The following is a 25,896-nucleotide window of genomic DNA, read 5'->3' as shown; positions in this document are numbered from 1 at the left end:
ATTATTATATTTTTTTCTATTTTTCAAATATAAATAATTGCTCGAGACTTAAAGAATGCACTAAATTTTTTAAAACTACTTTCAATTATTAGACTTTCGGTTGTTAAAATTTTAGTTAAACTAATTAAAATATTTTATTTAATTTATATTAATAATTAGTAAAATCAACTTATGTCACTTTATTAAAATTATTTAAATAAACTTTTAATTAAATATTTTTTAAAAAATTATCATTATTTTGATATGATCTACGGCTTTGGGGCGCGACTGCCTTCTAGCATTACATGCTAATGACTTAGTCCTGGCATCTTTTCTTTCAATACAATAATCAAATTATTTTTAACATCATATGCCTAAACATCAATTTTCCAAAAAAAAATATGACAAATTTTCCCGCAAACTAAACTGATCCAAAAGGAAGAAAGAAAAAACAAAGCTCGCAATATATCCGTACAGAATTGATTGTATTATTACTTATTTACAATAAAAAACAGGATTGAAAGAGCGAACCCAATAGGAACAAATAGCAGGTCCCCTCTCCCCTTAAGACACTTCGAAAGGAAGGAATCGACCATTTCTTCAGTAAGCAAGCCATGAACATAACACCAGATTTACAAAGGTGAATACTTTCAATACAGCTCAGCCTAAGGATCGGCCAGTCTTCTTAATGGCTTCGAGGGTCCACCCCAACCGACTTCAGCGTCTCCACTTTCTTTGGCCTGAAAAGAATGAAAAAAACTAATTAATAATGACTTATTGTAAAGAGCTAAAGAACAACGACCTAACTCTCTGATCTTGTATATTATTGTTCCCCCATAATAGCTGAGGAGGGACTGCCCAAAAACAAAAAACAAAAAAAAAAAGGAAGTTCTGAAGTCAATGCGGATTTTGAGCCCAAAATCGAACCCAAATTTATAAAATAGCAATCCAAGTCAACGCAGTGATTGGGCCGGTTGTGCCGACATCATCATATATTTAAGTAAGGATGGATTCTAATCTAGCCTTCATCATTTGTCGCCATTAGCCCCCATTTTTCTAGCCTCTGAAATTAACTCTACCACGCAAGCCCCTTATATTTTGTCCATAATTTTATGCACACGAGATATTATTAATCCATCATACGTACGCGACGTAAGAGGCGGGGCGGTCATTGGCCCGGGTGGGATCGGAGATGCCGGCCCGGACGGCGTCCAAGTTCTGTAGGTGGGCGACCCTGCGGAAGACGGATTTGCGGACGAATCGGTCGGCCTCGGCGGCGGCCCAGTCGGGGTCTTCTACCTCCGGCATCGTCTCTCTCTTCTTCTTGCTCACCAGCACGTTCGGCTCGTACAGCAGCTCGTGCTTCGCCGTGTACAGCCCGAACGACGCCGATAACGCTATCAGCCACACCGCCACGTACACCGGCACAAACTCCCCCCTGCTACTATATACTCATCCGGCTTTTATTTCATAAATAAATAAATAAAATAGAGAGAGAGAGAGAGAGAGAGAGGGGAGAAATTAGACGTTGGTTTGGAGGCAGGATGTCGGCCCAAGAAATCATTTGCAGTTGGAGTGAAGGCCTTCATCTTGGGCGCCGTCGACGTGGTGAATCGCCGAGCATGCGCGAGGGATCTCCACATGTTCTTGCGAACATAGAAAGCTACGGTTTAATTACGGCTCTTTGAAAGAAAAGAACAGCAACGCAAAGTGCATGCATGAAGAGCACAAAAGCGAGCGGACTCACTGCCATCCTTGAAGCCATGGAGGATGATCGAGAGCGATCGAAGAGATGGAATACAAGAACAAGAGAAGAAAGCAGCGAGGATGGGAACGAATCGGTTCTTTGCTTATGGCTTCTAGAAGGGACGGGAATGATGGGTGGAGCCTATAAAGGAGACAAGGTGGCCCGAGGAGAGTGGAGGTCGGACACGTGGAGGGAACAGAATGGGGACACGTGCGCCGGAGAAGGTGCTCGAAGCGACAAGAGAGCCGGCGAGTAAGAGACTAGAGAGCGGAGCTTTTCCGAAAGGATCGGAAGAGCCGCCTCGCCGACCGGAGTCGGTTCCTCCGGGCCGCCACAGTCGGAGCGAAGACGGATACCGGAAAATGAAATTGCCATTGGTTCAAAAAGAAAAAGACTCTCTCAGCAGCACCTGAATCTCACCCTCATCTAAAAGCGGATGATCTACTGGTCACCGATTGAGTTACCTTTTTTAATGCTTATCATTCCAAAAAAAAATTTCTAAACTTATTTTGTATCTGTTTCTCCATCACCATATTATTATTTTTTTAACTTAAATGGCAATACTCAAGCAAGACTAATGTAAACCGCAGATGTAACCAAAAAATACAAAACTAAGAACCAAATGAGATGAATAGAAGTAGTTGCTATTGATAGGACTAGAACTAAGGATTCACACACACACACACAACAAAAAAGAAATTAAAAGAAGTCTATTTACACTTTTACATCTGAATGCAACCGAATCCAGCCTCCAACTTAAACAAACCTCGGGTAGCAGACTCATTCGTACAGACAAATTCTGGATACATGGAAACCTGGATATTTACAGGAGCAAACTCTCTTCCCCCAAACTAGCATTTGGAAAGTTTCAACAGCTAGGATGGCTAACCAAAAGATTAAACAGCACCTTTGATAAAAAGGCCCATTAACTAGGGCAATAATTTACAGCGGCACAGGCGGCAGGGCCGGTTAGGGTTGTGATGGGTCAAGCGAGAGCAGGGACTACACAGTGGGACTCAGAGTTGCCACAGGCAAAACCTTCGATTCTTGCTTTGGGGCTCCCTCCAAATGATGACCCGCAGGATGGGGAGCCTCTCTCGACTCTCCCTGCTGGCTTTATCCCAAAAGAGTTTCCTAAAGGAGAAGCCAAGTCTCGAGTTTGTTTAGCGAACTTCGCATCTTGGACTACTGGGTTGTTAGTGCGCACAGGCGGCGAGCCACAGAAGAAGCCTGCTTGGTTGTTCATGTCTGAATCACCATCAGGATCATCCTGAGAAGGACCAAACTTTGAAAAAGTTGGATACGAAAACTAATAAATTAAGACTAAAATATCTGTTACATGATTTTGAAGCAGACGGGTACCTTGTTCAAGATAATATCAAGGATCTCCGGACCACAATCCCCTCTATGGACAGGCAAAATGCTGGAAAAAAAATAAAACAGAATCAGCAAACAAAACAACCATAAACAGAGAATATTCTTCATGGTGTCAATGTCTGATATGCTTGATTTGAAACTTCCATGCGTATATAATGTCACCACAGTACACGGTTTGTAAAGTGTTCAAAAGCTCAAACTGCTTCATTCATCAACAATTTTACAACGAGAGCTCACAGCAATGAAGAGAGCACTCCTCAGTAAAGAAGTCAAACGACTCAATTCTACACAAATGGGATCGCCGCTGTATATGGTAGTATGCATGAACTATGGTTAAGCATGATTGACATGTAAAACAAAATCACTACCCATATTCAGGCACGCAACAACATGCAATCATCAAGTCCTTTAGACAGGTTCTAAAAAGCAAAATGCAATGACAATCAATTGGTTAGAACACATCAATAAGTTCCCTAATTCTGGAGTGAGATGTGACATGAATGATTAGGCATCTGACCTCAATACTTCGGTTGTCATAGCAGAGAGACTATACAATGATACAGGGTTGGGAACTTCAAAGGTTCAGTAAAATCATACGCCACAAAAAATGCAAGGAGAGACTGCCATGCCGGACCACGCATGAAATAATATATATATATATATATATATATATATATATATATATATATATATATATATATATATATATATATATATATATGGTCGATCATATACGAACAATGTGATAAGTTTGTGAGTTCGACAATGACAATATAGACAAAAACCATGAATCCAGAAAAACGATCTTGATTGTTGTAGCTAACCTCTTTGGTTTCGGGCCAATTCTGTTGAGATTATCCATGAAACAAGGGACCCTAGTGGGACGACGAGGTTGCGGACAGATGAGTTCTCCTGGAATAGATTGGTTGTCAATTTGCCAAAATCTTGACTTCCTATCTGACATGCATTCTGGGTACAGTTGGCCCATGGTATTGAGTCTCACCGGGCAGTGCTCCATTATGACTCTCCTGCAATATCAAACATCAAGTTTTAATGCATTGATGAAGCACTACAGCAAAAATAATTATGAAAAGGAACAAAAGACAAAGCAAGAAAAGAAAGAAGCCGCTTTTAAATGTAATGGGGTATATAACGATGCACTAACTAGACATGAATGCCAGAACTTGCTGAGATGAAGCCTTCACCAGAAGAGAACATGATGAGAATAAAGATTCATAAGAAAATTATACAAGGAAATCAAACATATAACATGCTCAAGACAACACAAACATCCGTGCGAATGCATTCTTAGACAAAAACACGTATACTATATGCAAATGGACATAATCACTTCTATCAACAAAAAAAGAAGAAATTTCGAGGGGCATACGAAATAAAAGAAATAAATATGATGAAAAGGAGGCAAAGAAATTCCACTCCGACCGCATCTTGTCCAAATAACATGTAGACATATAACAACTATCGCAATTATGAAAAACAGATACTAAAGTTTGCCTACTGGGATACCAATTTTACCATGACCAAAAAGCAACACCAGACAACCTCGCAGCACTGTCAATCAAATACATGACCAGTATCAAGTAGAACTGTGCTGGTGCAATGGACTAACATAAGAGAACTATTGTCTTTAATGGACCAAACAAATGAAAGACAACCACTCATAAATACAAAGAGAAATCAAAAAATGAGCTAGAAGAAATCTCTATCCAATAAAAGTCATCAAAACATTGTACAAAGCATCAGGGAAAATTAGAGGTTTTTACGCCATTGATAGAAATAGTTATGCACAACCACTGCCATACTTGTACATTACTATGACCACCATGCAAATCAATATTCCAAGAATGGCTCTAGCGATCTGCCAGCCATGTTTTGATGTGAATAACGATGACCAGCAACACGCATTACCCAATCTGTTTGGGCTTCAGGTGCTTTGATTCATCAACTTTCCAAAGCCATACATTATAGATCAGAGATTGTCCAAACAAAATAAGCTGGCCGAGCTTCAGAAGAAACAGGCAATGCTATTGACACGAAGAAGAGGACTGGAGCGAGATCATTATATGCAATACCTGCGGGGTGGAGTGCTTACAGAAGAATCCCAAACTAAGAAAGGAGTTATTTCTCGACAGGTAGATGACTAGAATGCATGTTCTCGATCATTTTTCAAAAACCTATACTAAAACACATGCTAAATAGGCCCGCTAGGATTACCCTAACATAAAACTGCAAAGCCACACGAAGGGCAAGCATAGTTGAGCTGAAGTATCAGTGCATAACAATTGTAGAAAGGCAATGGATGTAGATAAGCATCTGCAGCTTCCAATGAAAGTACATGGATATGTACATAGGAGTTCTAAGAAAAAGTAAAGAATTTAACAAAATAATCACTTCCAGGTAGCTTTCAATTCCAGAAACACCAGAAAATAAGTTGCAAAGCTTCACCTTGCACCTTGATTCAGGAACAATAACTTCAAAAAGATTTCTTTTCTTGATTTTTCTAGTGTTTGCACGCTCATAACAGCATCCAAAAAACAAATTGTAATGATCAAAGTAAACGAAATAGAAAGCAGTTGCAACAAAACTAGAATATCCAAGGATCAGCCACAACACCAACAAACTGACCAAAAACTATCCCAACACTCAAGCAGAATTGCCACTAAGACCAAGAGAACTAAATGTCAGAGAAACCCAGCAAGTACGGGTATACTATATGCTACGAGCTGTCAGTGGACATGTTACTAGAGATATCTGCCTCCTCGAAGACCAGGACAGCCAAAAGAAGAACAGTAACCCAACCGTCAATATGGGAGAGGCGCAGACAAGAGATCAGGTCTTTCAAGAAAAAAGTTAACCTCACCAAAATGGATAGAACACTTAGAACAATCATGTCGTGAACCTAGCTACAGGGAAAGAATACTTATCAGGAGCGAGTAAAATAGAAGAAGAACAGATTCACCGCCAAGACCAGGGGAGGAAAAAACACAATTTTGAAAAGAAAACTACAATTCCGTGCTTAGAATCACTAAGATCGAGTTATATATCTCATAATCTAAACAAACAGCTCTGATTCAATTAACATGCTGTCTCCTTGTAATTAAACAATGCTTGCTCGAAGATCCAACGATCAGGTGCAACACCAAACAATTAAACCAAAATGCAACCCAAAGAATCGACAGAACTAAATCCAGAGACGACCAACAAACTTAAAATTACATTCACGTTGATCTGTCAGCAAATGCACCAAAAATATATACCATAATCGTAAGCTAATAGCCACCAAGCTCGTATATACAATTATACAAGAGAATAAGAAAAAGTTCAAGCCTTTACGATAAGCTTGGCAAAACATCGGTTCAGATCACTCCCAACCAAAGGTTCACTAAGATGAAATAACACCGATCCAGAAAATAGTCGTGCAAGACGGGGAACGGGTGGCCCCGAACAACTGTGCAAACCAGGAATCGCAAAAGCAAGAATAAGTTCAAGCCACCACCACGACCCGTACGACGAGAAAAATAAATCAAATTTGGAGCTTTAAAAGAAAATCTCGGTTTCTCCGACAAAATCCACAAATCCAAAAACAAAAGCACCGCATTCAAGAGAAGCATCGATGAATTCAAGAAACAGCGGTACTTCCATCGATATCTTCGGTCCTTACCAGATATACCTCGCCCGAAAAGCCTTGGCTCACAGATCTGCCCCCAGATCTTCAAAATCTCGCGATCTATCACTCGATCGCCCTCCAGAACGACCAACTGAGGGGGAAAAGAAAAAGATTTCCTCACATCCGGGCCGGGACCGCCGGCGGCCGAGTGATGAGGCGGAGGAGACGCACCCAAAGGCGAGAGAGAGCGTACAGGATATAGCGAGAGGGAGAGAGAGAGAAAAGAGCAAGGCGCTTCCTCACCTCCCTCCCCCTTCTTTACTCAGTCTCTCGGTCGTCCCCTCCGCAAGAGACGGCGAGAGCCCCCGGCGGGCGACTCTCACCGCCTTTTAACGCGGGGGAGGGTCGAAAGCCTCGAGTAATCCCCGATCTAAGCGGAGATTACGACGTGTCCTAATCCCATATTAATCGAGGGTTTTATTATTAATTAGTTTTTCCCTCGATCCGGTATTTCTCGTTCCCGTTTCTCTCTCCTGACCCTCGTTCGCCGTGGATGACAGCTGTTATTTTTTTGTATTTACATTTTAATGCCGGGAAACTCGAGGGAGTTTCGACCCGTCCGTCCGCGCCTTTCTTTTTCTTATCTATCTTCTAAAAAAATATATGTATATTTATTGATATATATCCACTGCGGTAAAAGTAAGTAGTCAGTCACCGTATTTGCCTTATGTTTTCACTATATCTAAGCATCCATTTTCTTAAAAAAATATCAAAATAAAATACGAACAAGTTGATAAGCCTCAACAAATTTGGTAAGTCCAATGCGTACATTTTCCTGCTTTAATTCCTAACTTTTATGACACAAAATTTAAAGGGAAAAAATGGAAGATATCTGTAATTAAATAGCGGTAAGCGCACTGGAGGTCACTGGATTGTAAAACGCGGGAAGTGTTTTTTATTAAATTAATCATCCGATTTAGGTCCGAAAAAGGGAAAAGCGTCCTTTTCTTTTCATGGAAGCACCGATACTCGCGCTGACCGTCCACGCGCCTGGTCACGTACTATGATTTCTACCACCATCTTTTTTATTTCCCTTTTTAATTATTTCTTTATTTACCGCTTCCCTCGCTTTGCGATTAGGCTTGATCATGGCCGTCAAATGAGGGGACCCACTCTCCCGAGCCTTCCCCGTCCTCCGATTCGCCATCTAAATCCCTCCCGACCCTTTCCCCAACGTAATCTTTCTCATGTTCGACACCGTATGATCATGATCAGACGGACGAACCATCTCTGTTGTCAACTTTTCACCGTGGAGTCGTGGTAGTTGGACAAGTCCCGCTGTCTTTAATCGGGAATAAATATGTGCACCGATTGCGACCGCTGTGTACGATAAAGAAGAAGGAGAGAGAATGGCAGATCCTGTCGCCGCGTGTCAACTGGCGACGTGAGATTTGAGCGAGCGCCAGACTGGCGCCCGTCGTTTGGATCTTTTGGGGCGATCTCTGTCGGGCTCTGATCTCCACCGTCCGATCCGTAGATCATGCAGTATCAATGTTCCGGTGGGCTTCTCATCCCGCAATTATTGGTGGCTTGGGCTGGTTCGAAGTCGTTGACATTGGACGCAAACTTTATTTCCAGCGGTGGAAGGCATAAATAAGGTTCACCATGTGCAAATATTGTTGTTTCTTGATGCACAATGGTCACCGCATGCAAGCCATAAATATCCGAGTTTGTAGTGCAGGCATTGTATTTGATTATTTGTGAAATCAAAATTATAAAAAAAAAAAACTATGCAGAGGTCTAAGCAATGCTCATAATTTTTCGGACTCCCATTGTTAAGTTCTAATTTTATTAATATTTTTGTTTAGTTGGTTATTAGTTTTAATGATTTTAAGATTTTATTCCTAATTTTATTAGGCTTATTTATTTTTTTTTAAGTAGTTATCCTTATCCCTTAGTAGTTATTAGGTTTTATATTTTAGTGGGTGTTGGTTTTTAAATTTGAGTAGGAACGAAACATCCAACTCTATTTAAAGGGATAGTATGGTGTGAGAGAAGAGAGAGAAAGAGAGAGTGAGAGTTGTACTTTTTGGTGAGGAGTGAGAGAACATTTTTTGTGTTGCTCAATTTTTTAATTGAATAATTTTTTCTCTCTCCTAATATTTTTTTTTCAACATCTCTTTTCTATTTTTTGTTTAGTGTTTGTTCTGGATCTTGGGCTAGCACGGTAGATCTACTTCGCGTAGCGTGCCGTTTTACATGGTACCAGAGCTATAGGCTTGAAGATTGGTTATTCGTATATTCGTCGCTTGGCATGGTTGAAGAGTTTCCAGTAATTTGCTATATGGTCGTGCAAGTGTATGAACTCTTATTTGATTTTTCAAGAGGTGAATCAAACAATTATGCATACTGGTTGAAACTACTATCATTTCTAGCATTAGGATCAAAAAATTTAACAACACAAGTTATGCATGTTGGAAGGCCTGCATCAAATTTTATTTGATCCGGCAAGATTTATGGAAGATATGAATGGGACAGATATGGTGAAGCCACCAGAAACTTCTAACAATGCAAAAGTGAAGAAAAAGTAGGAGATCAAAGGAGCCAAAAATAGTATGGAATATTCTTGCTGCTCTCTACACGAAGTCTAATGAGACTCGGCTTCAATTTGTAGAGAATGAAATCGGTGTTCTCAAACAAAGTAATCTTACAATCTCTCAATATTTTCTTAAAGAAAAGAAATTATTTGAAGAGCTTGGTATGCTTGATTCAAACTCTCGTTGTGATGAAAATAAATGGCATAGACTGCTAGTTCATGGTTTGAAATAGGAGTATAATACTTATATGCTTTCTATTTTTGGATGGGCTCAACAACCTACATTAATAGAGTTAGAAAATAAACCTGTTAGCCAAGAAGCACTTAATATTCAGATGCATGATTTGACTATATCCCCTCGAAAAGAAAAGGTCTTATTTTCTAGGAGTAAAAATAAAAATAAGAAGTAGAATATCAAATTTAAAAATTTAGAAAAAAAAGGACAGTTTGAAAATTGAGAAAGATAAAAATTCTAATCAGAAGAAAAATTACAAATTTAAGAGAAATTGTCATAGGTGTGAAAAATTTGGCCACAAAATTCAAGATTGTAAAATGAAGCTCAAGCAATCTAATGTTGTATCCTCAACTTCAGAGCAAGAGAAAAAGAAGAAAACTGGTAGTTAGGCTCTCACTACTAATATTGTTAATTTTAGTTGTCTTGATAGCCATCATGCTATATTGGCTCATATGAGTTATAAAAGACTTCAAGATTTGAATCAAGAGAAGGTTGATCAATTAGATACTGGTTGAAGTTTTGAATACTCAGAGCATAACAAAATTGATCAGCCTAAGGGTTAATCAGGTTTAAAAGAAAATCTAGAATAGGAGGAGCTTGATCATACGGATGTTGTATCAAATTCGGAAGAGATCATGATTGAAGTTGCTCAGGAAGAGTCAAAAGGATGCTTCAGTTGATTCATTTGTAAAGATCAGTACTATGGAATCAAATATGGTAGAAGAATGTTGTGTCGAAGTTATCCTAGATATGGATTTTTTTTTTTGAGATTTAATCAGGTATGAGGTTGAAAAGCTGACTAATTTTGAAGTAGTTCTAGAGATCGAGCAGGAAAAAGATATGCTTGGTGGAGATGATTCATGTTATGCCTTGGTACTTGATAAGATTTTTAGTATACTAACTAATTTTGAAGCTACTTGAAAGTTTGAGCTATTAGAAGACTACACATGAGGATTTGATTTCATATGCACGAGCAAATTATATGAAGATACTTGAAGCTGCTCGAGTGGAGGTAATGGTCAATGCTCATATTGATTACAACTGGCAACTTGATGTTCGTTGGCGTACGCTGGACGTTCTATGATGGTGATTATGAAGTTTATGCTTAGGAGAAGTATTGGAGGACACCATTGATTTCGACATATGCATCAAAAAGAAAGTTTTGAAGCGAGAAGAGGTAAGTAATCTAATGTTTCAAAGTATGTTTTCGGATCTTTGGTAAAATGATAATTAATTTATTATATTTGATTGTAATATTTGTTTTATAGTTGATTAAATGGGTCGGGCATATTATTATTGCGATAAAAATTATTTTAAAATATGTTACGTTATTTAGAAAACATGACTAGGTAAATGACAAAATTTATTTTATATATATGTATTCTCAGCCCGATTATAATCTAGCCCTACTAATGAGGATTATTCATTGGCTCTATCAACTTGTTATCTAAAAAACTGATTTTAACACTAAGCCACTGGTGATTAGAATGGTGGTATCTATACTCTGGCACTTTGTGCACCTTGTATCTGTTATCTGACCCTTACCACTAGGTTATATGGCTAGAACTTGATAGTGGGTCTAGTATCCGTTATAACAATAATAATAAATTTCAAAAGAGATATATGTATTATTTGAGATTTGATTGATTTTTGGCCAGCACCATGCAATTTAATTTTTTATTTATTTGGCATGTTTAGATCCTACTTTACGGTGTTATGTTGCTTACTGGGTTGGTGTAGTTCATTATTCTTTTTTTTTTTTCTATTTTTTAGCTCCTAACCAATGATTGCTTAGAACTTGGAGGAGTGCGTTAAATTTTTTGAAGATATTCACAATTATTGGACTTCCGATTTAAACTAATTAGAGTAGTTTAGTTTGAACCATTTATTAGAATTGAATCATATAATTAGTTAGCATAATCTGACTTATGGAACAATTGATTATGAGAATTATTTGTTTACATCTTGATTTAAATTTATTGAAGAATTATCATTTCTGTTTTAAGATTATATGATTTGATCAGTAGCCTTACATGCTTGTATAGTCTGCTCTGCATATATGCAGTATTTATTGTGCTTCGAGTTCGGGGCATGACATAAATATGACGTAGAAGTTAATACAGTTATAACAGTAATATCCTAATAATTGAGAATATCACGAAAATGTGATGCATGTATATTTCACAAGTAATACATGCATAATCTATGTCAAGAATTTGGACATGATAGAATATTACAGGCACCCATTGATTATAGATGACATATTCGAGAGCCATTTCACCATGAAGGCGTGGACGCATGGTTCCTAGAAATTATCAATAATTACATACAGTAATTATTTCAAATAATTAGAAAGAAGATAAATTAAAAATGATAAAAAGAAAGGGTGTGCTTAATATACTGTTCTAAGAATGAATTTCTCTTCCTCATACAGCTCTATAATGAGATCTTCTTAAGGTATAACAAACCCGCTTGGCCCGAAGCCCTCCTATCACATGCCCAATTGCATTGAGATCTGACCTAATGAACTCTCCTTTAGTTGTCTAAGAAGAATAGTGGATTAGTTATGTTAACATAGAGACTATTGTAGCTAGGCTAAGTAAATGAGTTTTTAAGTGGGCTATATATGGTCATTTGTATGACCAATAACTATCGTAGCATTTCTTATTCATGTTAATATTATACAAGCTTTTAGGCATCACCATTACAATTTGTTTTGGTTGCGCCGTTCTTTGATGTGTAAATATTATGGAAAAGAAAATGGTTCGATTTTGGTGACAACCACAAAAAAAAGAAAATTGATTTTCTTTTATAGTTTATTTATTTTTTTTTGAGTGGGCTTCATCTAAAGGGCTGACATGATATGATATGATGAGAGTCTCACAAATATAATGAAGTTATGAATAGATCTTAGGAGCTTACTCCTTAAAAAAATATGAGTAAAATATTCTGGAGCTACTTTTTAGTATATAGAAAAATAAATAAATATTTTTAATATAAATATTATTTTTAAAAATAATTATTTAAAAAATATAGATTTCTAATTTTTTTTTGCTTTAAAAAAAGAGAAAGGGGGAGGAAGGGACAAGCCCATCTCTGCGTAGCAGCCCCAATTGGGCCCGCACCCCGCTAGGAGAATGTTCCATGCGGGCATAAATGACCGTGTGTTGGGCATCCTGGCCGATTTTACTCATATTCTCCCCATCTATGGGCCTGGCTCGATTATCCCTCTGGGCTCCGGCACGAATATCATGTGTAAGTACGTTACATCTGGCACCATCAAGGCTATCAACAGAGCGATATGTTCTTTCAGATTCCGTGTCCAAACAGGAAGCATTCGGTCTTTATAATTTAATCGACGTCTGTTTTGAGATTGGATGTAAGGCTACGTTTCTACGAGGCTACCTCCTCGGTAGCCTTACTGTGGATTTGGAAGGAGTGTTATTTTTCACCCCCAAAAATGGGCCCAAAAGAAATACTCTCCTTTTTTTTTTTTTTTGTTTTTGGTGAAAACGGCAATTCATATAACTCTAAGTTGAGTACATCCAGCCAAATCAAAAGAAAGTAAAGAGAACAACGTAGAGGAAGTATCCCCTAACGAAGTCCAAATGACCTCTCCGGAGTGCCGAGCGGCATAAGAGGCGACCCAGTCTGCTGCACTGTTCGCCTCCCGAAAAACATGTGAAGCCTGGAAGACGCTCGACTCCTGAGCCAATCTCCGAATCTCACGGATGAGAGGATGATCATCTCCGTGTCTGTCCACTCCCCGAATCCACTCTATCACCACAGAGGAGTCTCCCTCAAGGCAGATGTGCTCAGCACGCAGTACCCGCCTCGCATAGGATATCCCCTCCCAGGCTGCCCGCAACTCCGCACCAACTACGGTAAATCCCGGCGCACGGCGGCCACCGGCTGCTATCAAACTGCCGAGGTGGTCCCTGATAACAAAGCCAACTCCTCCTGACACCCCGTCTGCCGACCTACTACCATCAAAATTCACTTTGAGATAACCAAGGGGTGGGGGTACCCAAGAAACTAGGGCGAATCTGGGCGCTGTGATAGCAGAAGAAGTACCCCAGGTGTCCCTGGCCATCTCAGAAGTGAAAGTGATAGCAGTGGTAGAGACCTCCCTAGCAAGACGCAGGGCCCTGTCCATCACCAGCCGCGGGGGTGACCGTCTACCCTCAAAAATGCCGGCATTCCTATCCAGCCAGATGGAGTGAGCCAAATATGCCCCCCGGATCCCGGCCTCAGCCGTGCTCGGCCGCCGCATAGCCACTCTCAGCCAATGGATCAAATCCTGTGTCGACTCGACTGAATGGGGTAGCACTGTGGGCGATCGGCTCCAAATGCCCCTAGCTCTGGGGCACTGCAAAAGAGCATGATCCATCGTCTCCTCTGTCTCCGTACACTCGTCACAATACTGAGTGATCCTCACCCCTCGCCGTGCCAGTACGCTCCTGGTCGGTAGGCAGCCCCACGCTACCTTCCAGATGAAGAGCGCCACGCGCGGGTGAATCCGCATCCTCCAGATCCATCCTCCCTCTATCTGTCGTGCTGGCTCCCGGCTCAATAATGTGTGAATATCCCTAGCTCGCACCCGCGATCGCCCTGTCGGCATCCAGACTAATCTATCCGCCCCTCCCTGGGCAAAAATAGGTAGGATCAGGATCCTCTCCGCCAACTGCTCCCCGAAAACCTCCCTAATCAGCTCCACCCTCCAGCGGTCCCCCTCCGGCTCCATCAAGTCACTGACCCTGAGACCGGCTACCCTCGATGTATCCGCTGTAATCGGAAGTCTACTCATAGGCTGCTCCGTCACCCACCGGTCCTCCAACACATCAACAGATCGACCATCACCAATGGCCCATCTAATCGCCGGAAGCACCAAACCTGCTCTAGCACAAATCTCCCTCCAGATCGGTGAGTGGCGCCGCCCGGGCCGGGCACCCGGCACTGGATCGCCATACTTGGCCCTCATAAGTGAAGACCACATGCCATCAGGCTCCAACACCACTCTAGCAGCGTGTCGTGCAGCTAGAACCTCCCGCCTCGCCACCAAAGACTGCACACCCAAACCACCATATCTCGTCGGCTGACATACAACCTCCCAAGCCATAAGATGGACGCCCCCTCTGCTTCCAGACCTCCCTCAAATAAAATCCCTGAAGATCTTCTCAATATTCCTAACTGTCGCTACCGGTATAAGAGAGTTAGATAATAGGTAAATTGGGATAGAGGAAAGAACTGACCGTACCAGTATAATCCTGCCCATCATGGAAAGAGAATGTATCTGCCACCGCTCCAGCCGGTGCCGGACTCTGATCTCAAGAGAGGTGCAATCACTGCTGCGCAGGCGCTGACCGGAGATCGGGATTCCCAAATACCTCAACGTGCCCTCCTGCTCTCCCACCCCAAAATCTCCTGATCTCCTGTAAAGAAATACTCTCCTTCCAAAACCACCGTCACCACTACTATGACTCGTCCCAAACCGTCCGATCTACTAATTAATGAAACACTGACACATAAATATGTACAAAAACTCCTCTGAAATCTTTTCTTTTACCGCACGATTCACCCCAAGATCGTTCCCTCGACCCCCATCTCGCTCTCCCCCCGCCCCACGGGCGAGACTTCCGTACTTCTTAAAGCGGACAAATTTCTCCTAGAGAAGAGATTTATTTTCTTCGAGAATATGTTCTTGTTTTGCCCGTCTCGATGGCTGTCCACTTGAAATTAGGGTTCTAGGGACGTAGTTTGAATAAATATTCAGCTAGTTCAGGGTTTTTCTCTTTTCTCTCTTCCTTCTTTCCCTTTGGTTGGAGAGGGAAGGTTCGGATGGTCGGGGCGGTGATCAGTTGAAGCTTGGAGGACGAATCTGGCGGCCGGCGAGGCGGTGGGGATGGTATGACGAGGTTTTCTTGGCCCTATGGAGGGCACCATGTCTTCATTTGCGGTTCTTTCACATGGTTCCCCTTTTATTTCTTCTCCCTTTTCTTTTCCCCTCCACTTGTTTTTCTTTTCTGGTTTTTTATTCATTATTTTTCTTGGATGGGATCGTAGTATCTAAAAAAATGAAACTTTGATGATGATTTTGTTAGATGGACTGATCCTCGGCCAATGATGCTCATGGATGGATCGCCTACAGAGTTTCTGGCGTTTTTTGATCTTCCGCCGGGTGTTTACCGGGTACAGATATAAAATATTCAAGTTTTTCCAGCAATTTTTAGATTGTCTTTGTCACTTCAGTATTTCCTTGAGTGGTATGGAGTGTTTGGAAAGATTCAGTTTTTATGGAATCTGGTTAATGATAACTAAGAGAATTCACGGCTGATTCCCATATTCATGTGAGTTCTGAGGGGGAAGAGACTTGCATGGCAGAATCCCGTAGCTAGAGTGTGGTTGGTGTGGACGATCTGCTGAGAGAAGAAAGGAAAGATTGCTCTTGCAAGCCAAGGGCCTGGAAAATTTGTCATTTGAAAATCAGGGGTATGGAGATGACAATAATCAGAATTCATATGATCATGCGTATCATCTTTGATATTTGGGCATGATCATATGGAGAGGACGACATATGCTTTAAGGGAGATTGTAAAGACATGGGTGAATGATAGCAGGGAGAGAACCTGACTTCTGTACTCTTTTTGTTTATGATATGCTAAAGAAAGAAAAGGAGAATCAATATTGGAAGATGAGGGGATGAAAATTTTGTCACCTTGACAATTACTTATCTGAATCAATACGATCATGCATGGCATCAGATGATAGCTGGACATGATCAGATGTAGTTGAGCTCTGAGATTTTTCCGATACTGGTGAATGATAGAGGAAACGATCCCCGTGAAGTTCTGCATGCTGTTGATGATAAAAAAAGGTAGAATTAATAGTTCAAGCTCAGGGCCGATATCTTGTTTTGAAAATTAAGGACATGGAATTGCTTGATAGTTGGGTATGATGGTATGGAAAGGGAAGAATAACTTCTGCTTGAAGAGAGATTTTCATTCCTTATGGACATCAGCGAAGGATGGTGAGGAGAAAATTATGAATGTCGGTACTGGAAAGAGGGGAAAAGACTAAAACATAATAACTAACTAGCCAACATACCGATGATCTCTGGAAAAAGAGAGAACTCTGAAAGATTGCTCTAGGACTTGAACAATTTGTAATTTTTGAATTAAAAATGTGAAAAATATAACTTATGGCACAGGCATGGCATTTCTTGACAGCGGGACATGATAAGTGTGAAGTTTTGATCTGGAGAGGTGTCAATGTCTAGCTCTGTAGGATTGCTTGAAGGCACCCGATACTGTTGATACGACTATGATGCAGAGTTTTTGAATTGACAACTAATTTCTTTTTGAGTAATACAGTGGTATCTGTACCCCCACCAAGGTTTGAACCATGGGCCTCTCCCAAGTGCAATCCCTAAGGAGAGGGATGCCAACCAGCAGAGCTAACAGATGTTGGCAATTAACAGTCAATTTCATGCTTACATGATTCTCAGTTTCAATATGAATAATCAAAACTGAAACTCAAACAGTTCCTATCCTCCTTTAAAGCATTAATGCACCATCCTGTGCATCTCAGGAACACCACTAGCCTTTTCCATTTCTTCTCTAGTGTGTATATCTGATTGCTAAAAGATCAAACAACTAAAGCATACAATATTTTTGTTAGAAAAATTTAAAGAAATGAACCATTCATTTAAAATTAGTAGAAGCCAAAACTGTTCTATAACATGTCAACCAAGTCATGCAGAGGTTCATGTATGTGAGGGCAGGCATGAGCATGGTAAGGCCTTTGCCGCTAGCCACAAGCTGGTTAAATGACAAAACCTTGTAGAACCATCAAAGTTTTCAAGTGCGTTGGTTAGAACATAGGCCTAGGAAAGATGAATATAGTGTGGAAGGATAATTAAGTTCACTCTTGTCTTTTAATTTCATAATGTTCTAAGGACTCTAATGCTCCTTTAAGCTCTCTTTGAAACATGAAGCGCTGACCTTGACATAGATAACGATCTGCACATTCTGTTGAGTTAAACGGTCAAAAGAGAAGATACGTTCCGGTCACCTAAAAGGCCTACTTCCATTACTTTAGACCTTAACATACTTAGACTGAGTCAATCTGCGAATCTGTAAGCAGGATAGAAGTATATAACTTTGTGTCAGATTATGTTATGCCATGGTTCCTCTCACTAGAGACAAAGTTCAGAGCATAATATCTTTTGGAAAACCATCTGATTCCTTATAAATAACATATGTATTCCTTAATAGAAAGTATGGGCTTATCACTGAGTAGATGTTTCTTGTTTTTCTTCTCTTGACATTGTCTGTGTGGACATTTAGAAAATTGTATTCATAGTTGGCGTTGATGGGGTACTGCCACTGAAAAGCAAAACTGGTCCCATTGAAAACCTTGCATTTTAACTTCAGTAGGTCTAGCTCAAAATTCTCCTTCAATCAAAGTTTTACTCAGTTTAACTAGTTGATGCATAAACTATCGGTGAAACATATTTTGCTGTCCTACAGTGAGTAGGTAGCAGCTGCAGAATTAGAGGAAAACTTGGGATATTTTGATATGTTATGTGACTTTGTTAATGAGTGGAATCAGTTTGTTTGATCCCTTTCTAACTGATTTAGTGAATCTCTTCCTAACTGATTTAGTGAATCTCTTCCTAATTGTCATTTGTGTTGGAAAGTTATTTTATTTTTATTTCTTTTTTTTAGCATATTGTGGTTATTTGTCACCACCTTGGATTGAACCTAGAGCCTCTCCTATGGGGAGTTGGGTGCCAACCAGGTGAGCTAACAATTGTTGGTGGTTTATGTAAATTATTGTTGTTTGGCTTTTTTTTGTAGTCCAGTCATGCATAATTATCTATTTGCACGTGTTTCCGTGATTGTCAATAGAAAATATGGTCTTATGGTGGATGTCAGTACCATTTTCTTGTTGATGTTTTATGGCAGTTTGATGAATGGCAACCATGTCTTATTGATGAGTATGGGGCCATGAACAATGTGACATTTGAAGAAGACAGGGAAATGGTGAATGACATTTCTTTTCACACAGTATGTTTCCATTTGTTACCTATCTTATCCACATCTTTTAACTTATTTTTTGGTAATTGTCAGATAACTCCAACGCATTGAATTATCCTTGTACTTTACTTTGTTAGTACCTGCAAATATTATGTAATTTCTTTTGTGTCATCCACGCCTCACTGCCAAGCCACATGCCCCCAGACCCCATACTTCTGCCCTCAGACGGAATAATAGAGGTTTCCCATGATTGGGTATACTGGCTATTATCAAGGCAAACTATATATGACATCATTCCCATGTCAAACAATGCATGATGTATAACCTTTCTAATAATTTGCTTATGCTTCCATATAGTTCATTATATAATATTGTAAGTTTGCAGATCTCCATCATGGATGTTAAAATGCCTATGAAACAATTTTTCTGTATCATGTATGAAGTAATTGTCCTATGATTGGGTATGCAGGCTTTTAATCGATGTATAGTCTTGCAGGAACCTTCTGTATGGGATATAGCTCTTAAACTTCCAGTAGAACAATATTATACAAATTAGGTAGAAGCTATCAATCAGAATGATCTTTGAGCAATGGTAACATAGAGGTGGTTCATTCAATAAACTACATCTAGATAAGTTACCTTGCTAAAAACACCAGATGCTGGCACCTACTTTTGTCTTTCTGGTGAACTTTAGCTCTCCAAATCCCTTACACCCATGTTGTTCGCTGCGCAAATTTGTAGGTGGCTATTTGCATTTACACACATTTCAGTGTTTATGTGTCATGCAGATACAAGTAAAGATAGCTAACAAACTGGTATATAAGTGTTACGAACTTACAATGACGTTAGAAAATACTGTGAAAGGAGAAAAGTATAACTGCTTGGAATTCAGAAAATGGAAAATGTGCAGTCAATGCAACATAAACACTAGAAAGTCATTTACTTGTTACCTAGCCTTATCTTCTGATTTGATGCTGTGCTGCTCCAAAATCTTTCTCATGTGTTGTTTCTTTTTGGAATCATATCAAATTGGACCTTTTCTTTCTTTCCCCTGTGGATACATGACTAACTACATAGGAATCTATGCACTATTTTGAATTTAATAGGTCTGTAGACCTAAAAATTATATACTTTTGGGCTTATCTGACTCTTAGGAAGGCTCAATTTTATTTGGTTGATCTTGAAATGTGTTTATCAATCTTCTATCCTTGAGTTCATCAACAGTTTAGAAGCAGTTTTGAGCAAGCCTATCTTCATAGATGTCTGGCAGAGGCTTAAGATGGCAAATTATTCAGTGATTATTATGCATTCTGATTTTTCCAATTCTATATGATTTATGTAGGAGTAAATGTGGTTTTCTGTCATGCAGTGACATTATGGCTTTAGCAAAAGATGATATGTATGCTTGCATCCAGCTTGATCAGATGACCATGGTGCAAGTAAGTCTATACTGTTGGCTTGTCTATACATTAATTATGGTTTATCTGTATCTACCTCTTATATCATTTTGGTACCTAGTCACTAATCATACTCAGGTTGATAGCGCACCTTTTAAATAATTCCTAGAGTAGCTTCTCTCTAGTGCTAAGATGGTACTATATTCAGATTTCAAGGAAGTGTTTAGCTTTCATAATAAATTAGCTATGTAACTACGACCTGTCCATTCATGGAAATGAGTTAGATCTTTTTATCTGTCATCATTCATATCGTCAATTGCTAATAACATTGACTTCACAACAACTTATTTTCATTATCAGGAGTAACACTTCAAGTACATCTTGCAATTACATTGAATTTTTGTAATGCATAGTGAAACAGTCTTAAAATCACGATGAATGCTGTAATATTGGTGCACACCACCACTGATGTACCAAATGTTCTGCATGGCATTGCGAAAAAAAGTCAGGAATTGGGATTTTTTCTTATACTTAAAGCCAATTTTTAGTAATAAAGTCTTTTGCTATTTTCCCTGAGCTGATGTTATCACTCCACTGTATCTGGTTTCAGGCGCTGGAACAGGTATTACAGGCAAATGGCTGCAGATGATGCCACACTTGTTTGCATTCAACTTCTTTCCATGAGATTTTGGAGCCACTTTCTGATCCAGGTACGTGCCAGAGAATCTATGTTGACACATGGAAATGCACATGTGTGCACACATGCATGCACACAAACCATTTACGAGATCATGAAAAACTCTATCGAGGTAACATGTCTTTCTCCCTAATTAGGGGTATGGCGGGTTGTTGTCGTTGACCCCAGAACAAGATTTATGGAAAGCATGATATCATTGAGAGATGTATTCGAGTTTCTTCTAGGCTGATGTCCCCATATATATCCCTCCATCTTCTTAAAATTAGAATTTTGTCTAGCAACATTGAATTGACTAATAATTAAAAAATATTTAACTTATGAATTTGTGCTATCAGCTTAAAGCTATTCTAATTATTCTCGTATTACTTTCAACAGCATGTGTACAAAAATGAATTATTCTTTTGGTAAATAGAGTGTTTGTCTTCTCTAAATGTGAAAAATCTAATGTCAAATGATTGGTTGAGAGAGCTTCAGAAATATGAAGACTGCTGCGGAATGACATCCGTCTGGCTGAGCACCAAAGCTGCTTTTTTCCTCAGCTGATCTACTCTGAGGAGGCTGATGAGGATCCCTCTTGACCGCAGAGATTGCTCTCTTGTGATTGCTGAATGCTTCAAGATCTTGTAGAAGAGGTCTAGAGCCACCTCCTTGGTGGAGAGGGAACCTTTGTCCAGCACCTCTAGAATTGCTTCCATGCCCTGGTTCTCCACTATGACCGCTGCTGCAGACGAGACATCGCCATCATCCTCGAGCAAGCTATCAAGTGCCACTAGTGCAGCGTCTGAGGCACTGGATGCCAGCTCGCTCGCCACTGTCTGCACCAGTGGCCCCACGGCACCAGCATTGACAAGGCACAATGCATGTCGAGATGAGCAAGCAGATCTGTGGACAGGACAGAGGCTCCGATGCACTCCTGGAGTGGAGGAGCCACACCATGACTTGAGCTGGAGGAGCCTTCTGAACTGTAATAATTGGAAGAAGCCTTGTGCCTGGTCTGCCTTAACGGTAGCGGTTTCAGTGTCTGGATGGCTTGATTGAGACAGATGGTGTAGAGCTATGGCCGCCCGCTGCTTGGCGAGAGAGCTGCCTGTGGAGAGGACATGGATGAGAGATGGACTGAGCTTGAGCTTGGATTCTTGCGTCTGGAGCTCTGGCTTGCTTGGCTCAGTGTAGCGTAGCAGGACTGAAAGGGTGTTCTCCAATAGGCAATTGGATCTGGTAGCCAATGGCAATGGTGGTTCCCTTCTCATCCCTTCGTACATGCTGTCCGTGGCACAGACCACCTCATGGATGGCCTTCAGGGTTTCTGACTTGCAGAGCATCTCATTGATGGTGGTGTCATCAGATGGAAGGCGGCCAATGATTCCAGCAGCTGCAGATCTCTCCTCGGTGTCAGTAGAACTGGTGAAGATGTTCAGAAGGGTGGTGATCACAGTCTCTTTTAGAGGAGATGGGGGGAGTTGAACTCCACCTGGATGGCCTTCAGCAATGCAGCATGTCAGCTTCAGCACTTGCAGCCTCACATCGCTTCTGGAATCTCCTTCAAGGATAGAGAAGAGGTGGGCTATCACACTTTGGTCGGATCGAATCAGAAGCCGAGCATTTTCTGATTTCTGAGCCATCAGCAGAAGCAGGTGAAGGCAGGAAGCCTTGATCTGAGTAATGGTGGTGGAAGCAAGTTGGAGGAAGACATTGATATTGTGCTGGGAGTGCAGCTCCTCCAAGCTTGGATTGGTTTCATAGTCATTTGGCTCGCTGGCTCCCACAAGCGAGAGGAGGATCTCCATGGCTTCCTGCTTCAACTGCTGGTTGGAAATGGTCGAGTGTATTAGGCCAAGCAATGCTGGGATTGTGTTCTTGTCCGAAAGAAACTTTCTCACAAATCTGGGGAAGGCCAAGAGCTTTTTGATGCAACTGAGACATTTCAACTTGTAGTCCTGAGGGCTTGAGTACAATGTCTTTGTGAGTGCACTGATGAACTGCTCATTTTCAAAGTGTCTTGCAGTGCTTTCCCATAGGTGCATCCCTGTCAGTTCTTTGGCCATGTTAGCTCTGATCTCTGAATTGCCTGACTTGAATCCAACCCGCAGAAAAGGTGTTAGTAATACTGTAAAGAAAGCATCCATGATGCTTCTCAATTAAAGGCTATTAGCTTCACCTTGTTGGAAGCAAGCGAGGAAGGGTTCAAAGTACCCAGCTTCCGCCATCTTGATGACAAATTTGTTGTTGCAGGATAGTTTGCCTAGAACATTCAGGGCTTTCTGAGATATGTCTGGATTGGAATTTTGGAGCAGAGAGACCAAGGAGGGGATGGAGTCCTTGGTATTTCCGATCCTCTCTGCGAACACTTCGTTCTCTGAGAGCTCCAACAAGATAACGAGGCCTTCTGGTTCAGTCTCGCCTCTGCAGAACTGCTTCACGATGCAACGGATGACTCCTTTTGCAGCAATTGCTTCCTGTTAATCTGAAATTAGTAAGCCACAAATTTTGGGACAAAGAAACAGTCTTAGTAGAAGCGGAGCAGTTACCTTATTTTCTTCAGAATAATGGGCAAGGTGGCAGATGCACTTGAGAGCTTTCTTGGTGTCAACTGCATTGGTTTTCAGCAAATCCACCAGCTTTGCAGCAATACCTTGTTGTGAGACTTCAGCTATGTAACTGGTGTTCTCCATTAAAGCCAGTAGAATCTCAAGTGCTCTATTCACCACATCGGGATCATCTGAGGCTAAGCGGGATACTGCACTGTGTAGCCTGAGCTTGGCATTTCTCTGCTTCCATTCTTGAATGGAACTGCGTAGCGAGATGTTCTGGATTACATCCAGAGAAGAGAGCTCGTTATTGCAGGTCGGGCACTCCCTCATTCCGATTTGGAAGTATTCGAGAATGGGCTTCCTCTCAAAGCTATGCCCACAAACAATGGCAACTGGATCTTCCATCAGATCGCCGCTGAGGGGGCATGTGAAGGAATTGATCAGGTGGTCCTGTTGGCTCATTATGGTGAGGCTTTCCGGTGGTGGGCTCATGACCATCTCCGAGCTGTACAACAGATGTATCAGCTGTGATAGCTGGAGTGCTTCGGCGTGCTGCTTTCGAGCTTCCATCTCTTCCTTCTCCTGCTTCAGCAGGGCAATTTCGCTTCTTACAAGGGAGACATCTGGTGCAGCACCAACAGCATCTGCAATCTGATGTAAAAGCCTCATTGTATGGTCTCGGCTCCTGCTATTCTGTGCAATGGATTCCTCGATCTCAGAGACTATGGACTCAGTTGCTGCTGCCGTTTTGAATTCGATGGACTGCATACCGCGGATGATCTCATCAGCCTTGAATTTCAATTGTAGCATCGAATCAAGGTTGGCCAAGGAGAGTTTCTGAATGGTGCTGGCGATCTCGTCGGCTGATTGCTGCAGCTGGGACAGCATGGTCTTGCACTTGAGCAGGAGCTGAAGCCGGCTCCTTGAATTGTAGGCCTTGATGACATCCCCGGCTTTCCTGACTTCAGCTTGCAATTTCTGCAGCACAGAACTCGTGGCCTCCCACTCGAGCTTGTCGGGGACCCTCTTGGCACGGAGCTCCTGGAGGAGAGTCCTCAGCTGGGCTACATATTCCGAGAATCTCCGAATGCTCCCCTTTTCCAGTGCAACATCTTCAGCCTCAGTAATGAGCACTGATAGATCATCTACCATTCTCTTCAGGAACTCATCCCTTGCATTGGATCCTAACGCATCCATCTCTAAGAACGAGACTCGAGCTTCTGATGATTATTTTCCCCTCCCTCGGCGGTGCTTGGCTGCTCTGAGATCAACAGAACGACATATCAAACATGAACAAGAAAGACATACAGGACTTCACAACCAGAGCTCGTGGACTATGCATCACCTGGGTTTCGATTTTGGAGAGAGAGATAGAGGAAGACCTGCAGATAACTAAGCTCCCATCCTTTCCACCAAGGCAGAATTTGAGGATCGGATTGGTGGAGCAGCCCTTCGAGGAGCATCTCATTCACCAAGGTTCAGAAGGTATTGGAAGAAAAGAGTATATTGAAGGAGGAGACTCAGTAAGAACCGCGTTTAACGTGTGGTTGGTACGTGGTCAAGCGTTGAGATGGTGATGGGGACAGTATTGCTAGTTTTCCTCCTCGCTGGAGAAATCGCTGGGTACTTCCAGTCAAGAGTTCCTTGAGCCGAAGGAAGCCAAGGATAATGCAGTGATCTATTACGGTGGGGCCCGACCGTGTGGAACGTTTGCCGGTCGGCGGCTCATGCACGTCGGCCTCTGTTTGGACCGATGGCCACGCGGGGTTGAACTTCATCGCCAATCATCGACCGAGAGGCTTTGGACCTTCTGATGATCTGCAGCCAGGCGAGTTGGACGTTTATCACAAGGGAAGGCAAGTTTAAAATACGAGCATGCGTCTACATGCATGCTTGACTTCTCATGCATGCAGATATTAGGACATGGTGTGCGTAGACTTTGACGTACAAGTCTTGCACCAATGTTCATCGAACATTGTCTCAGCTAAAATATATGTACAGAGAATTCCACTTTTCCTTTTGCGACCGAATTGCCACTTATTTATGATTGACTCAACAAGCTAAAGCTAGGGTGGTAGTTATATGTGAATGCAGTCAGGATATTGCTTTCATATGGGCTGACCTTCGTAGTCCGCTGTGGGATTGATTCCCCGAGTCCAACGCTTCCGTTTGATACCTCTTCCAATTCTCTTTAGTTTCCATGCCGTTTACTTATAGGGCTCGTTTGGTTCGCGGAAAGTATTTTCCCTCCTAGGAATATGATTCCTGGGAATCAGATTCTTAGGAAGAGAATACCTAGGAAAGTACTTTTGGCATGTTTGGTTAACCATGGAAAAGTGACAAATTTTCAAAGTGCTTATGTTTGGTTGACCATCCACTTTCCTAGGAAAGTTATGTATAATTCCTATTATGCCCTTAATAAAAATTAGTTCTTTAATGCCTCTTTAATGCTTCTTTAATGTTGAAGGGTCTTTTTGGGAAAAAATAAAAAAGGAGTGATTCCCACCTCATGGGAAAGTAACTTTTCTATGTTTCTCATGGGAAAGACTTTCCCATGAAATGTGGGAATCATATTCCCATGGGAATACAACTTTTCCATCTCTCTCCTTTGAAAACTCCAACCAAACAAGAGGCATTTCATTACTTTCCCGTTGACCACACTTTTCCCCCT

At 41.2% G+C, this 25,896-nt stretch overlaps 2 protein-coding genes and 1 long non-coding RNA gene across 8 annotated transcripts; 1 reads left to right on the top strand and 2 right to left on the bottom strand.

Moving 5' to 3' along the window:
• Positions 1-2,349: 2,349 nt before the first annotated feature.
• On the bottom strand, positions 2,350-7,174 carry LOC103712367. Of its 2 annotated transcripts, none has more exons than XM_008798870.3 (4): positions 6,786-7,174; positions 3,928-4,131; positions 3,089-3,149; positions 2,350-3,011 (listed from the first exon to the last, which is right to left on the bottom strand). In XM_008798870.3, the coding sequence occupies exons 2-4, from the start codon at positions 4,119-4,121 to the stop codon at positions 2,712-2,714; spliced, it is 555 nt and encodes a 184-aa protein (XP_008797092.2). In that variant the 5' UTR covers positions 4,122-4,131; positions 6,786-7,174; the 3' UTR covers positions 2,350-2,711. The 2 variants fall into 2 exon arrangements, with proteins under 2 accessions (XP_008797092.2, XP_008797093.2); XM_008798871.4 differs by having other exon boundaries at positions 2,381-2,996.
• Positions 7,175-15,075: 7,901 nt separating this feature from the next.
• Positions 15,076-21,549, top strand: LOC103712370. Of its 5 annotated transcripts, none has more exons than XR_005514767.1 (6): positions 15,076-15,531; positions 15,664-15,751; positions 18,529-18,630; positions 19,970-20,039; positions 20,608-20,707; positions 21,169-21,549. It is a non-coding gene; the product is annotated as an uncharacterized LOC103712370 (long non-coding RNA). The 5 variants fall into 5 exon arrangements; XR_604928.4 differs by lacking the exon at positions 21,169-21,549 and adding an exon at positions 20,832-21,012; XR_001879759.3 differs by lacking the exon at positions 21,169-21,549 and having other exon boundaries at positions 15,076-15,518; positions 20,608-21,012.
• LOC103712369 (U-box domain-containing protein 44-like) lies at positions 20,986-25,380 on the bottom strand. Its single transcript, XM_017844102.3, has 3 exons — positions 23,223-25,380; positions 22,853-23,150; positions 20,986-22,762 (listed from the first exon to the last, which is right to left on the bottom strand). Exons 1-3 carry the CDS (start codon positions 24,420-24,422, stop codon positions 21,165-21,167), a joined length of 3,096 nt encoding a protein of 1,031 aa, XP_017699591.2. The 5' UTR covers positions 24,423-25,380; the 3' UTR covers positions 20,986-21,164.
• Between the last annotated feature and the right edge of the window lie 516 nt (positions 25,381-25,896).

The sequence above is a fragment of the Phoenix dactylifera genome, chromosome 14 (assembly GCF_009389715.1).
Source record: "Phoenix dactylifera cultivar Barhee BC4 chromosome 14, palm_55x_up_171113_PBpolish2nd_filt_p, whole genome shotgun sequence".
In the NCBI taxonomy this organism is placed as follows: Eukaryota; Viridiplantae; Streptophyta; class Magnoliopsida; order Arecales; family Arecaceae; genus Phoenix; species Phoenix dactylifera.
The sequence above is the reverse complement of the archived record's forward strand: the minus strand, read 5'-3'. Positions and strand labels throughout refer to the sequence as shown.